General features: G+C 53.9%; 2 protein-coding genes across 2 annotated transcripts; one reads left to right on the forward strand and one right to left on the reverse strand.

The window, feature by feature from the left end:
- Nucleotides 1–185: 185 nt before the first annotated feature.
- On the reverse strand, nt 186–5356 carry TUS1 (Rho guanine nucleotide exchange factor; the record flags this gene model as incomplete). The annotated part of the gene is made up of 3 exons (XM_053192292.2): nt 186–1160; nt 1212–1877; nt 1925–5356. 3 exons carry the CDS (start codon nt 5354–5356, stop codon nt 186–188), a joined length of 5073 nt encoding a protein of 1690 aa, XP_053050456.2.
- Nucleotides 5357–10329: 4973 nt separating this feature from the next.
- SOD1 (Superoxide dismutase [Cu-Zn]) lies at nt 10330–11343 on the forward strand (the record flags this gene model as incomplete). The annotated part of the gene is made up of 4 exons (XM_065759230.1): nt 10330–10342; nt 10748–10927; nt 11015–11263; nt 11321–11343. 4 exons carry the CDS (start codon nt 10330–10332, stop codon nt 11341–11343), a joined length of 465 nt encoding a protein of 154 aa, XP_065612127.1.
- Nucleotides 11344–12453: the final 1110 nt, after the last annotated feature.

Below are 12453 nucleotides of genomic sequence, written 5' to 3' on the forward strand. Positions count from 1 at the left end.
GTATCATTTCCATATTTGTCCTCGGCAGTCGGGAAACAAATGGCTCTCTGAGCTACTTTTTCCAAAACGTGTGAAATTTGCCAGGAGACATAGACCGCCAGCCCAATCATGGGACGCGTAAAGTATTCCTCTCATCAATCATGGCATCCCAATGCAAGTCGTCTGATGTGAACCGTCATATCGCTCTATTTCTCCATATGTCCGTTGTTGAGAAGCATCTCGAGAACGACCTGCACGCCGTGTTGTTCCGGATGGCTCATTGAGATCTTGACTGTTCCCTTGGAGTCCTCCCCTGCGGGTGTCTGTCCGCCTAGCCAACTGTTCTGTGATGCAGAGGCATTGCCACCAGTCGGGCCTCGAACGCCAAAGTCAAGGCACCTAACATCGCGACCGGCGATGATCTGTCTTAGGCGACCATTCTCCGCGTTGCGAACCTCCACATAGTCTCCGTTGAAGAGGAGAAGGTACTGGCCATACATTGTCGCGCTCGTAGCCTTCTTCTGCTTGCCCGAGTACTCCATAATCAAAGTGCGACTCACGTCGCCGTGCTTGTCTACGTAGACGGCACAGTCCTCATACGCCAGCAAGAACTCTTGATCGTTCAACCTAAACATGCCTAGAGGTCTTTGATCCCGTATCCTGCTTGCAATGTTCGCAATGGCAGGCTGCTTCAGGTCGGGGATAGACATTGTCTGCTTCTTGTCGAGGGTGAGCAACTCGAAACCCTTTGCCGTTGATACGGCGATATAGCTCTGGAAGAGATTGAGGGAGTAGCATTCTGTCGGGAGGTAGAATTCGTCATAATCGCGGAAGGAGTCGGTGCTGCCTCCCAAGCCCTTGCGGCCACCAAAGATGCGAGGTCTCTTTTCTGATGCTTTTTGGAAGACGGGTTCGAGTACCTTGAAGGTGTTGTGCATGCCTTCCTTCCGCTTGAAGAAAACCAACATGCGCTCCTTCATGCGCGCTGTAGCAAAGAAAGCAACATCCTTTGCTAACCTTTGTGGCGCGCGTCTCGGGTTGTCGTGAGCCGGGGCAGGGAAGTTCGATACTGGCGCAATCACATCGAGGGGGTAAGCGATGAGAGAGCGATCTGCAATAACGAGACAGACGGAAAACTCCTCAAGGACAGCTATTTGTGTCACCCTATTGGTTTGCACACTCTGTAGGCTTGTTAGCGATCAGTGATGCCAATGTTGGACTTTTCAACTTACTCTCATCCAGCCGCGGGGATTTGTGGCATCAGAGATGTACACGCCATAGTCTGTTCCGATTGCCACGATCGATTTGCCAAATGCGTTGAAGCCGCAAGCACAGTTGACCTGGGCTCTGCACACGGGGGCTGGCCCTCTGCCTGGTCCGTAGACCTCTTCAATCTCCCGAACAGCTCGGTCGAGAGGGGTGCCGCGGATGGGAACGCCTGGTTGCCTGCCGACAGCTGAAGCCGCATCATATACGAACGCGCTGTCTGCCAGGACGCGAAGGCGGAATGGCTCGGCATTTTGAGAGAAGAGAGCCTTGGCGTGCCGTGTCTTGGCCTCGATGATCTTCTCGACCCATTCAGCGCGGCTCTGAGCTGACGTAGCATACAGTGTATATGTCTCGTGGCCCAAGTGCTTGATCTTGAAAGGGTAGAGGATCTTGCCTTCAGGATCATTGGACATTGTCGGGGTAAGCCTGGCTGCTGAAGTCGATCCAACCGAGGAGCTTGTTGCGACATGTTCCAATCCTGGACGCTCAGTGCCGTTGGTAGCAATCCTATTTAACCTTGGGTCTGAACCTGCGCCGCCAGCGCGGGCCAGAGGAGCAGTAATGCCCTTTTGCTTCGAAATGGGGTCATCATTCATGCTGTCGAGGAATAGTAGAGGCATAGGAATGGGCTACAACTGTCAGCATCAATGTTTCCTCAATGGTACGAAAACTTTACCTCCTTTGACACGTCATATTTCTTCTCGCCTCTGACGTCTTTTGGACTCACAACCTTTGCTAGGATGAAGTAGTGATCAAATAGCAAGGCATGTGTGTCAACCCATCTGACGCCCTTAGAGCCCATTCTTTGCAGATCGCCCTGCTTGATAAGCTCCCTACCAAGATGGTCAAGGTTGAGAACGGAGTGGAAGCCGGGCCTGAGGACGAGCATTGAGTTGAGCTCCATCATTTCAACCTTCTTTTGCATCTCGGCAACCTTCGTGTCACACTCCATTGTGACATTGCGGATTTCGGCGATCGCCCTGGCCAAGTTTGCCTTTTCCTCATCGTCCCGAAGTGTCTTCTTCTCAACCGTTTCCAGCAGCAAAGAGTATCTCTGCAAACGTGTAATGGGGGTCTTGAGGAAATGCTGCCATCCCAAGCGTTCGGAGCGCTTGTGTCGCATGACCTGCTCCAGGAAATTGCGGAACAACAGATTTCGGTCAGACTCTTTCCGCACCATGTACTCTGCATATGGGAACTGTGACGCGTAGTCAATGTAGATGTCTTTGGCCTTCCGGATCCATTCACGGAAGAGATCGGAGAATCCGGATACCCAAGGACCTTGCTCTTGTTGCCGGTACTTGAGCTGTGCCAGAAGATTGTCCTTGTTGACGAGCTGAACGGCGTCTGCCTTTCCAAAAACGACTTGAAGGAACTTATCAATCTTGTTGGGTGGAATGATGGGAGGCTGAGAGTTCCGTAGATGGTCTCGATATAATACGCGCAGAACCTCGAGCTGGTTGACAAAGTACTCTTCACTGTTGACGATCTCGTGAAGGACGTGCTGACGCTCAATCTCCTTCTTCGGCTTTTCGGCGAGTTCGGCGTCTTGAATCTTATAGTGAACATTCCAATCCGCCGGCTTAACCTCGTCGAGGAGCATATCATCCAAGTTGGCCTTTCTGAGCGTCCTCATACAATGATGCGAGTAGCAGCGTCCAGGCTGGGAGTCGTCATCGTGCAACTTCGGAGCATAGCAGCCATAGCCCGTCAATTGAGGAAGGACTCCGGATATTGTACCGCTTCCAAACTTGACCCACTCCTCCTCCGGGACAAGAACCCCAGCGTCCAGCATCAGTTGCGAGACGAGAGTACTCAGAAGCTCGGCATCGGCAACATTGATGGTTGGAACCTTTTCGGTGAACAGCTTGAGCAATGCCTCTTCGACAGTTTTCTGCTTCAAATCAGGTTCGCCATCGGCCATTTCGCGAATCCACGCAGCGATTCCACTGAGAGCCCAAGGTTCAGAGCACCTCCTGATGTCGCCAGAAGTAAGCTTGGATGGCACAAACTTTCTCTTACGGCCGCTAGGTAGCGTAATCATGTCATATGTCATTGATGACGGAGTATTCGACTCATAGCCATCATATGGTAGGCCTTGTTGCGCCGCAAGCTGTTGTTGCTGAGTTTGGTAGCGGGCCATCTTCCTCCTCTCCTCTGCAGCATCTGTCCGTGATCGAACAGGGGCTTGTACTTGAGGCGTATGGCTGTGGCTCGACAGGGAAATGGAGCGCTCTGGGAATGGAGAGTTGAGTCCGGTAGAGCCTCCTCCATAGTAGTCTGAACCGCCATCGTGCAGTGTCCGCGAGTCGGTGCTGAGCGAGTGGGAGTGGTAGCTGCGAGTTGTTGGGTGAACTGAGAGTAGAGAGCTTGTATCGCTACCCGGACCTGGGGGAAGCGCCGGAAGCGGTCTGTTGGACAGTCCTGGATGGTAGTAGAGATCGGGATAGTCCTCCTTGTACGGCGACTCGCTGCCGCTCTGCTTCGAGTGCAGAGATACGTGTTCGTCGCCATCGTCGAAGCTTAGCCGGTGTGCGGACGGTGCCTGCAGACCGCCAGTGCCGCCGTAGTCAACTTCGGCATCTCGGAAAGCAGGAGCCCGTTCGTAGGCTTCGTGAGAAACATCGTAGTCGTTGGGGTTGGGCAGTGGCCGTGATCCGTCCTGACCTGGTGTTGGGACAACTTCGCTGCCGTACGCCAGATTGCCAGCATACCCACCAGCGAGCGCACCCAAGTCCATCCCGCCATAGTCGGTATCATCGCTCTGTTCTTCGGGTGGTGGTGGGAGAGGGTTCATGTTGACTGGCTCGGGGAAAGCAAATGGCACACTGCTGAATCTCTTGTCGTCCAGCTCCGCCTGCTGCATTGCCAACACCCCCGCAGTTCCCTCTGGATCGTCATCATCATCGTCATAATCGAACGTGGGAATTGGAGCCCTGTTGGCCGTCGGCGCGTTCGAGGTTGGTGCCATGCCGGCGGTGGCCAGATCCGAGTTATACCGCCGAAGTCCTTGAAGCTCGTCGTCAGAAAACTGTCCGTTGATGGGCATGGGGCGGTGCCGGCCGCCCAGCTCAGCCTCGATATCTTGAAGCAGAGAGTCTTGTAGTTGAGCTTGGTCCTCGTCTGTGGGAGTGATGGCGCTCGGGTCCCAGGTGGGCTCTTCCATCGGCCGACTGGGTAGAGGGGCATTGGTAGGGTGTCTTTGCAAGCCGGGGGAGTGCTGCTGTTGAATCTGCGGGGACGGAATCGGGGATGCTGCCGAGTCAGACCTGCTGTAAAAGGAAGAAGGATCGGCGTAGTTTGGCCCGACGGGCATTGAGGACTGGATCGGGTAGGGTGTCTGCGAGTTGTCCGAAGCGTACGACGCTGCAGAGCTGTTACCGTTTGTCGGATAGGAGTTGTAGTTGTTGCTGTAAGACTGCGAAAAAGTCGAGTCGTAGGTTGGTGCTGGCGAAGTCGCGGATGGCGCGGAGGGGAAAGTGCCCTGGTATGACGAGGTAGGCGAGTGGCCGAACCCCTGAGAGGACTGAGGAGCCGTCGGAGAACCGTAGCTTTGGCTGTAGTTGTTGTAGCCCGAGTATGTCGGTTGACGCTGAGGAGCTGTTGTGCTCGCATAGGCAGCCGGGTTATAGGCCGCCGGCTGGTAGCTAGGTTGTGTTGGAGATGTGTATGAAGTCGGCGAAGCGGCGGATCCATATCGGCTCGGGGGACCGGGGTGGTATGGGAGAGATGTCGATGCCGTCGACGGCGTCCGCGCAAAGGCCTGAGGGTTGTAGCTGGAGTGCGAAGAGGTTGGAGGCGAAGAAGCTTGGTACTGGTGTTGGTAACCGGAAAGCGCATTGTTTGTTGAGCCGTAGCTATGGCGGCCTCCAGAATGGCTTGACGTTGTCGGGCTTGTCAAAAAGAGTTCGTCTTCGCCTCTCGAGGCGGACTGCTGATGGCCACGAGCTTGCGCCCGGCTCTGATCGAACATTGCGGCATCATCACCATTGTTGAAACTCGGTCGCCGCCCGAGGTAAGCCGACTGATCTTGCGACTGGTCGGGTGTGGGGTATTGTACCGGGGGTATATGGCCATAACGGCGCTGACCGTCGCCTCGGAAAGACATATCGATCGCGCAGAACGAGGACAACGTCGGCGTGACTGTTTGTGAAAATCTGTCCCTGGGGCAAGCCGCTACGTCGTCGACCTAAGCAGAATGCCGGGTTGTGCTTGATTGCATCTGTCTGTAGCGAGCTCGATGGGAGAGTTGGTCGCTATACGGTGCGGGTTCGTTGTTCGCGGGTTCGTCTATACATGCGCCAGAGAGAGAGAGTTGTTGTATGTTGAGCGATGCGGTCGGGATGGGGTGTGAATGATGGTAAGTTGTACAGTTATTTGTCCGGATGGTCGCGGGGTGAGCCTCGCGGGTGGTGCTGTTGTGCGGCGCAGGCGGGCCTGGTAGTAGGACTGACGTCTTTCGGGCTACCCTCTGGGCAGTGATGTGCGGCAACGGTAATTTGGAGAAGGTCGTCGGGCTGATGTAGCCTAGGACTGACAGGCACAAAGCGACCGTCGCGCGGCAAACGGGGGCGTTGAACAGTCGAAAGGGCGTCAGGTGGTAAAAAGAGCGGTGCGACCTTGAAGACAAATACCAATGCCCAGCGAAAATAAGGGTCGGGTGCTGTCAGAAGGGCTCTCGGTCAGTTCACTGGGTTGGATGGCGAGGAAGAGGTGAAGCAGTGAAGCAACGAATGACACGGTGCGACACGGTGCGTCTGCCTGGCGGCGAGAGCGAAAACCAAGCCACAAGAACGGGGCTGGAGAGTCGTCACAGGAGTCCAGTCGCAAGGTCAGAATCGTCGGGGTTGGCCTGCGGCTGGCGGTGGTGCTGTGCAGGCAGGGCAGCGTAATCTTGCGAATCCTGAAGTGAATGTCCGAGGCTCTCTCCCAGGATAGTGCTGGTCCTTCTGAGGTCTTTGCTTTCTTTCTTTCGGTCTCTCGTAACCCGTCTCGCTGTGTCTGCCTTCGTAGACCAGGAAGTCGAGTCGCACGTAGTTCCGCGTTCGTCCTGTGCTGCGCTTTTGCCGTCTCCCTCGATGTCTGACCCTGTGGGAGTATGCGGGGTGGGCGACCGTGTGGGAAATTTCCGTGGACGACCGGCCGACCGTACTCTTTACCCAAGTCAGACGACGAGGAGCGATGGTTTCGTCTTGGTCGCTTTGGAGTGTGAGGTATGCAGAAGAAGAGAGACAGCACACATCACTCTCTGTGTTCGCTAATGATGAATTGGGACCCGGGATCGGTAAAGGTCAGGGTAACAAGGTAATAAGGTACCTGATGAGAAGTTATGAGTGCAGGTATGGGCGCGGCGCTGGGACCAAAATATGAGGCACCAACAGGAACAAACTGCCCAGAAAAGGAATTAAGCCAGGTACCTAGCAATCCGGCCGTCATGTGTTGTGAAAAGGCCCAGGTGAAGAAGAAATTGAAGCTGGGCCGAGAGAGTCTTGGCTTGGCCGCACCAGAATGAACTGGGACGGACAGGATGGGGAAGATGAGCGAGGACGTTGGACTGGATCAATTGGGTGGACGAGGTACCTCCACTGCTAATCGGTGGTGAAAAGATACTTTGTTCATGTGTAGCTTCCCATGAGCATCGCGGTGTGGGCTGGGCTGGGCTGGGCTGACCTGACTGATACGTCCAATTAAGGTACGAGTACGAATACCTTACTGTACGTACTTCTTTCCAAGGCGGGCTTAGGTACTCTACCTTAGGTAGGTAGGCATCTAAGGTATGCTTCACCATCACTCTTTCCCAAATATCTTGAAATGCACAGGTACCATACATAGGTAAGGTAAGGTACCTACTTCAAACAAAGACGGAAGGAAGTGGAGGGGATACTGGAGAAGACGGCAGGACCGGGTATGAGAATTAAAGGTGAGAGCGACTCTCGGACACTGAGGACCGTGTGTTCAGTCGCCGTCTGATGTTCCCAGTCTAACTTCCCATCAACTTTACTTTCGTTCCGGTCCCAGATGAACACAATGGCCCAGTCTCAAAGTCAATGCTGAATTGGCTCGAGTACGTGTGATTTTCGACTGACTATACTCCGTATCCCGTACAGAGTACCAACAGGATGGACAAACTGGAACAACACTCGGGGGCTGCGAGCCAATGGTCATCGTTGATCTGTTTCGTTTCCTGCCTTGCGACATTCACCCCTTCTTCACCACCGAATACCACCCTACCACCTTACCACCACTTTCTCGCCAGTTTAGGTCGTTTCGCATACTTTTGGCGGTTGCTGCTAGATTCACTGCTGACAACCTGCCTGACAGACGATGAGTACGGAGGGTTGAGGACACGAGAGTTCAGTAAATGATCACTTATGTCTCTTATAGGTACTCATATGATCCCAGCGGCGGCCCATCACGTTGGCTCCCCCTCCCATTTACCACCTCCTTCTTTCAGTCTCGTATTTCGACTAACCGCACATTTGGGCTGCACGACGGTTGGACGACCCTGTCCAAAACCTGGCTGCACGGAAAATTCCTACAATTCGGGGTCCCTGCCGGGTGGATATTAATCTGCTAGCGAACCCCATTCTCGTATATTCTCCCACAACCTCCGACAGGGGGAAATGTGTTGCGCGGCGCGCGGGAGATCCAGCTTCATCAGTCGTCGTTTTGGAAACGAAAAAAAGAAAAATACTGGTTATGCCCGACTTATCCGCAGTGCTTTTTCGTGTCTCGTCTCTCGATAAACTTTTCTGCTCCCCGTCACACAGAGATGCACTCGCTGAAGACATTTGGGGGAATGTGCTATTTGGAAATCCGAAATTCGATCTGCTGGAACCCCTCTCGCCGACCCCAGACTGAGGGTTTGCTGGAATTCCCTTGTGCCCACTACCATACTTCCGCAAGCATGGCAAGGAGAATGTCAACTATTACACACCACGTGTCCCACCGGGATCGCTGCCGTCGCTGCTAACCCGCGCGTCGCGTATTCTTGGCCTGCCTATCTCCTGGATGTCTCACTCAGTTGGCAGCCCCATCATAGTCGGAAACGAGATACCACTTGAAGCAGCATCTCTCTCGGCATCTTTGCGTGCTCGTATCGTACGTCAGCCAGCCGTTCTGTACTATAGCATGACGAAGGAAGCCCGTACAGCTAGATTACTCGACTCATTGCTACGAAGTACAAAAAGCGACTGTACTGTGTAAGCTCTGGTCCGTAGGGCTGACTGCATCTGGAGAGCACGGCGCCATGGGATTGGTCTCCGCAGCCGTCAGCATTCTCTAGCCGTCAAATTGCCTGTCTTGACTGGTCGAGTGGTTCAGACTTATGCAGGAGGCATGGCGGGCACCCCTTGTGCTTCAAGTCTGTTCCAGCTGCTCGCTTTTGTCCGTCTTTGGGACACCGTCTTCATTTCTCGACATATACGACTGCAGCCGGTCCCGAACCAGCCGGTGCTGGTTTTTAAGCGGACGTCGACTTGGGCATCGATACTTGAGAGTAAAGCTCCAGCTATATGCCGAGGTTGACCACGGGTTTCAGGGATGATGGCAGTTGACATACCTATACAGACTCACTCGACAATATTATAGGCGTTCATAACCGCCTGCAGCGCCGTCGCAGCATCTCAGAGCAAATTGTGATTGACCATCATCCAGGTCTGTCGGATTTAGTTGACTCATATTCGGCATATTCATGATCACTGCGGTGCAGTCATGATGTCAAAGAAGCTGTCCGCAAGAGAGGCCTCGAAACGACCCCGCCAGCTATATGGCCAGAGCTCCATGCTAGCGTTGATGGTAACGGCAGGTATAGCGCATGATGGATAATGGCTGAAGCTCTCGATGGCACCTAAACTCTATCGACCAAATCTGACTATAATCGCACGGAACCGAGTCGGCTATCAACACAGACCAGTTCCTGAATGCACCCGGCTGCCTCCCGTATCATAACCAAGATACCGTACTGTGGCTGATCGCTTGCGAGTTGCAGGCCGGGACCGAATGATGAAGAGGCTCCGGTGTCTACGGTATACCTAAGCCACTCCCGGCATTTTCGGACAATGGGGTGTGCCGTGTTGCTGACGGCGCCGCTGACTCTGCAGCAACTATTCGCCGAATCCCCCGCTGTTCAAGCCACAGTTGAATGGACTTTCTTTTGACATGTCAACTGTGGCGCTGGCGCGCGCTATACCTTACAAGTATGCTCAAGAGATGGCAGGCCGAACATCGGCCTTCTTCCACCTCATTCTTGACGGCATGTCCTAAGCCAGAACTGGCAGGATCAAGAATACGGTAACAACTTCGATTGTTGATTGCCCGCAATCGCAGTACCTTCCTCATCACCATTGCATTGCACCATCCATTCATTTGTAAGCATACTGGAGGACTGCGAGACCAGCAGCCAACCAGATGCTCCCGAAGCTCGACCTGAACCCACTTGGACCAAGATGACGGCGATGAGATAATGTTGGAGCGGGGCAGCAGCTTCCCCCACCATCCAAGCGCAAGCTGAGCGTGACAGCGTATGCTGCTGGCCATTCACCGCGGGACTTGGACCACGGCATAATACCTGCTAGAATCGGAGAGGAGGGGTAGATGCCGGACTTTAGGGGAAATTCCAGCGGGCGAGTAGACGAACAACCTTGCCGTGTTGCTGCTTTCCAGTGGTTCTCGACGGAAGACAAGGCGAGGCGAGGCGAGCTTCTGTACCTCGGAATTCCGAATTGTGCCTTTTCCTGCTACCTTAAGGTACTGTACGGAATACCACGTCTCGTTCCTCATTGGGCGTCCACAGAGTTCGTGCAAGCCGGCCGTCGGTGCCCGCCCCTTTCCATTCGCAGTGAGGGATCCGTCTTGAGTGAAGTGTTGTGTGTGCGCGTGTGTGTCTCTTCTCTTCCCCAGTGTTCCCCCGTCTGAGCTGGCCCGTCTCAGAGACTCCATAAGGTACTTTCCCCTTCTTCCCCTCTTTGCACCTTGAACTTTCATCATTTCCCTTCTCCTCAACATCTGCTGCGTGAACAACCACACCCGCAAAAGCAACAAAACCAAATCAAACCCAATCTACCACAAAAATCATTCAAAATGGTCAAGGCTGGTAAGTAACACTCTTTATACACACGGGAACCAACCTTCCCCGTCGGCCTAGTGCAGAGCCGCAGAGCCGGGGATGGAGGGGTAACGCAGTCCGACCATCCAATTTGCGCTGGATTGAGCGGGTTTTGGAACGACGTGGGAGAGCAAACACCCTGATGGCTCCGCGACGTGCCTACGACTGGGAACCAGCTTGCCGCTGGCCAATCTTCAAGCTCGATCGACTCCATCCTCGTGTTCCTTGCGCCGTCTGCTGTCGATCCGTTTGGTTCGAATTCAGATGGTTCCCGTTGTTCCCGTCGTGGAAAAAGCCAAGGGGGAAAAGGAAAGGCTGTCCTCGAGAGGGGGTGGGAAAGGGGATGCTTTGTCAAGATGAGGGATGAATCAGGTTGCTAACTTTGACTCCCAGTCGCTGTCGTCCGTGGTGACTCCAAGGTCACTGGCTCCGTTGTCTTCGAGCAGGAGTCCGAGTCCGCTCCCACCACCATCACCTGGGACATCACCGGTAACGATGCCAACGCCAAGCGTGGCATGCACATCCACACCTTTGGTGACAACACCAACGGCTGCACCTCTGCCGGCCCTCACTGTAAGTTCCCTTAGGAGATGAACCTGAAGGAACGCCATCAGTCGGTGGAAAGCAAGGTAGATGAGGGCTGATCACGGAACGCTGCAGTCAACCCCCACAACAAGACTCACGGCGCCCCCGAGGACGCGAACCGCCACGTCGGTGACCTTGGCAACATCGAGACCGATGGCCAGGGTAACTCCAAGGGCACCGTCACCGATAAGCACGTCAAGCTGATCGGCCCCGAGAGCGTCATCGGCCGCACCGTCGTTGTTCACGGCGGCACCGACGACCTCGGCAAGGGTGACAACGAGGAGTCCCTCAAGACTGGCAACGCCGGTCCCCGTCCCGCCTGCGGTATGTAACAACTACTGCTTCCTACCATGCGGGAAATTGACTAACGATTGATTACAGGTGTCATTGGTATCTCCAACTAAGCTTGTCGTGCCTGAGTAGCAACTATTTTGGGACGGCTTGCCATCTGAGGTGGGGGGTTGTCAAGTATTCGATATGCTTCGTTTCATAATGCTCGCCGACTGTACTGAAGGCAGCTGAAAGTTGATTGTAGCAGTCTTCAACTGTAGCATGGCACCCTCAAAAGTAATACAAAAAAAAATCCAATGTAAACCGTATCTCTGCATGGTGAATAGCATCAAAACTGAAGCTGGATGCTGAATATCCAGCAGGAGTTGCGGGGCTTGGTCCTTGCACTGTGAGGGGTAGGACATGACGTGAACGCTGCTAACACTGGCATGATGGTGTCTTTGGTTAGTGACAGTTGCAACAAGCCCTGCATCGAACACTTTCTGGATATCTCAGAGATGAGAAAAACTACGCAAACAATTTTAAGTGGTGTAAGTAGGTACACTGCCATTGATAAGATACCCAGCAGTTTGCTCCTCATGAATCAATTGTTCAATGCCTTGTACAGGACTGAAAGTCAAGTGACGCATTGTTGTTGTTCAAGGGGGAAGCTGTCCTTAGCAACCAAAACCGCAAGTGCAGCACCTTACATAAGGTAGCTGCAACCCCGCTTTCGCTTAAGGGCTCCCGCCACTGCTACTGGCCGCCGGCGAGCTGCTACCCCTGCCTCCGTGTGGACTGTAGTCCCTGAACTCCTTTCCCCACACTTGCTTGCTCGAGACCGGGCGAAATTGAGGCAAGCTGTCAAAAAGGCGGTACGACTGTCGAACGTTTGAATCGAACAATCGCCTTTGCTACTCCTTTCCAACCCAACTCTCTCTTCCTCTCTCTTCCTCTCTCTTCCCCGAAAACCATCTCTACATCCTCTCTCTCCGTTTTCCTTACCAAACCCCTTTCTTGTTTACCGGTATGTTTTACGGTTTTTCCTTCTTTGCAATGGCCTCTGGTTATTTGGACATTGAGCTTTCCCTTGCAGGGAGGGCAGCAAGGTGATGCTTCTACCCGGGGGGGAACTGCACCTATCCATGCACTTCCTAGACAGCCTCACCTGAACACAGTGGCTTTGTCTTCGGTGCGCTTGTGCACTCGCAGTCACAGTGATCTTGGGAAGCTTTATTGTGACT

This window comes from Colletotrichum fioriniae, assembly GCF_027942845.1.
Source record: "Colletotrichum fioriniae strain IMI 355084 chromosome Unknown scaffold_17, whole genome shotgun sequence".
In the NCBI taxonomy this organism is placed as follows: Eukaryota; Fungi; Ascomycota; class Sordariomycetes; order Glomerellales; family Glomerellaceae; genus Colletotrichum; species Colletotrichum fioriniae.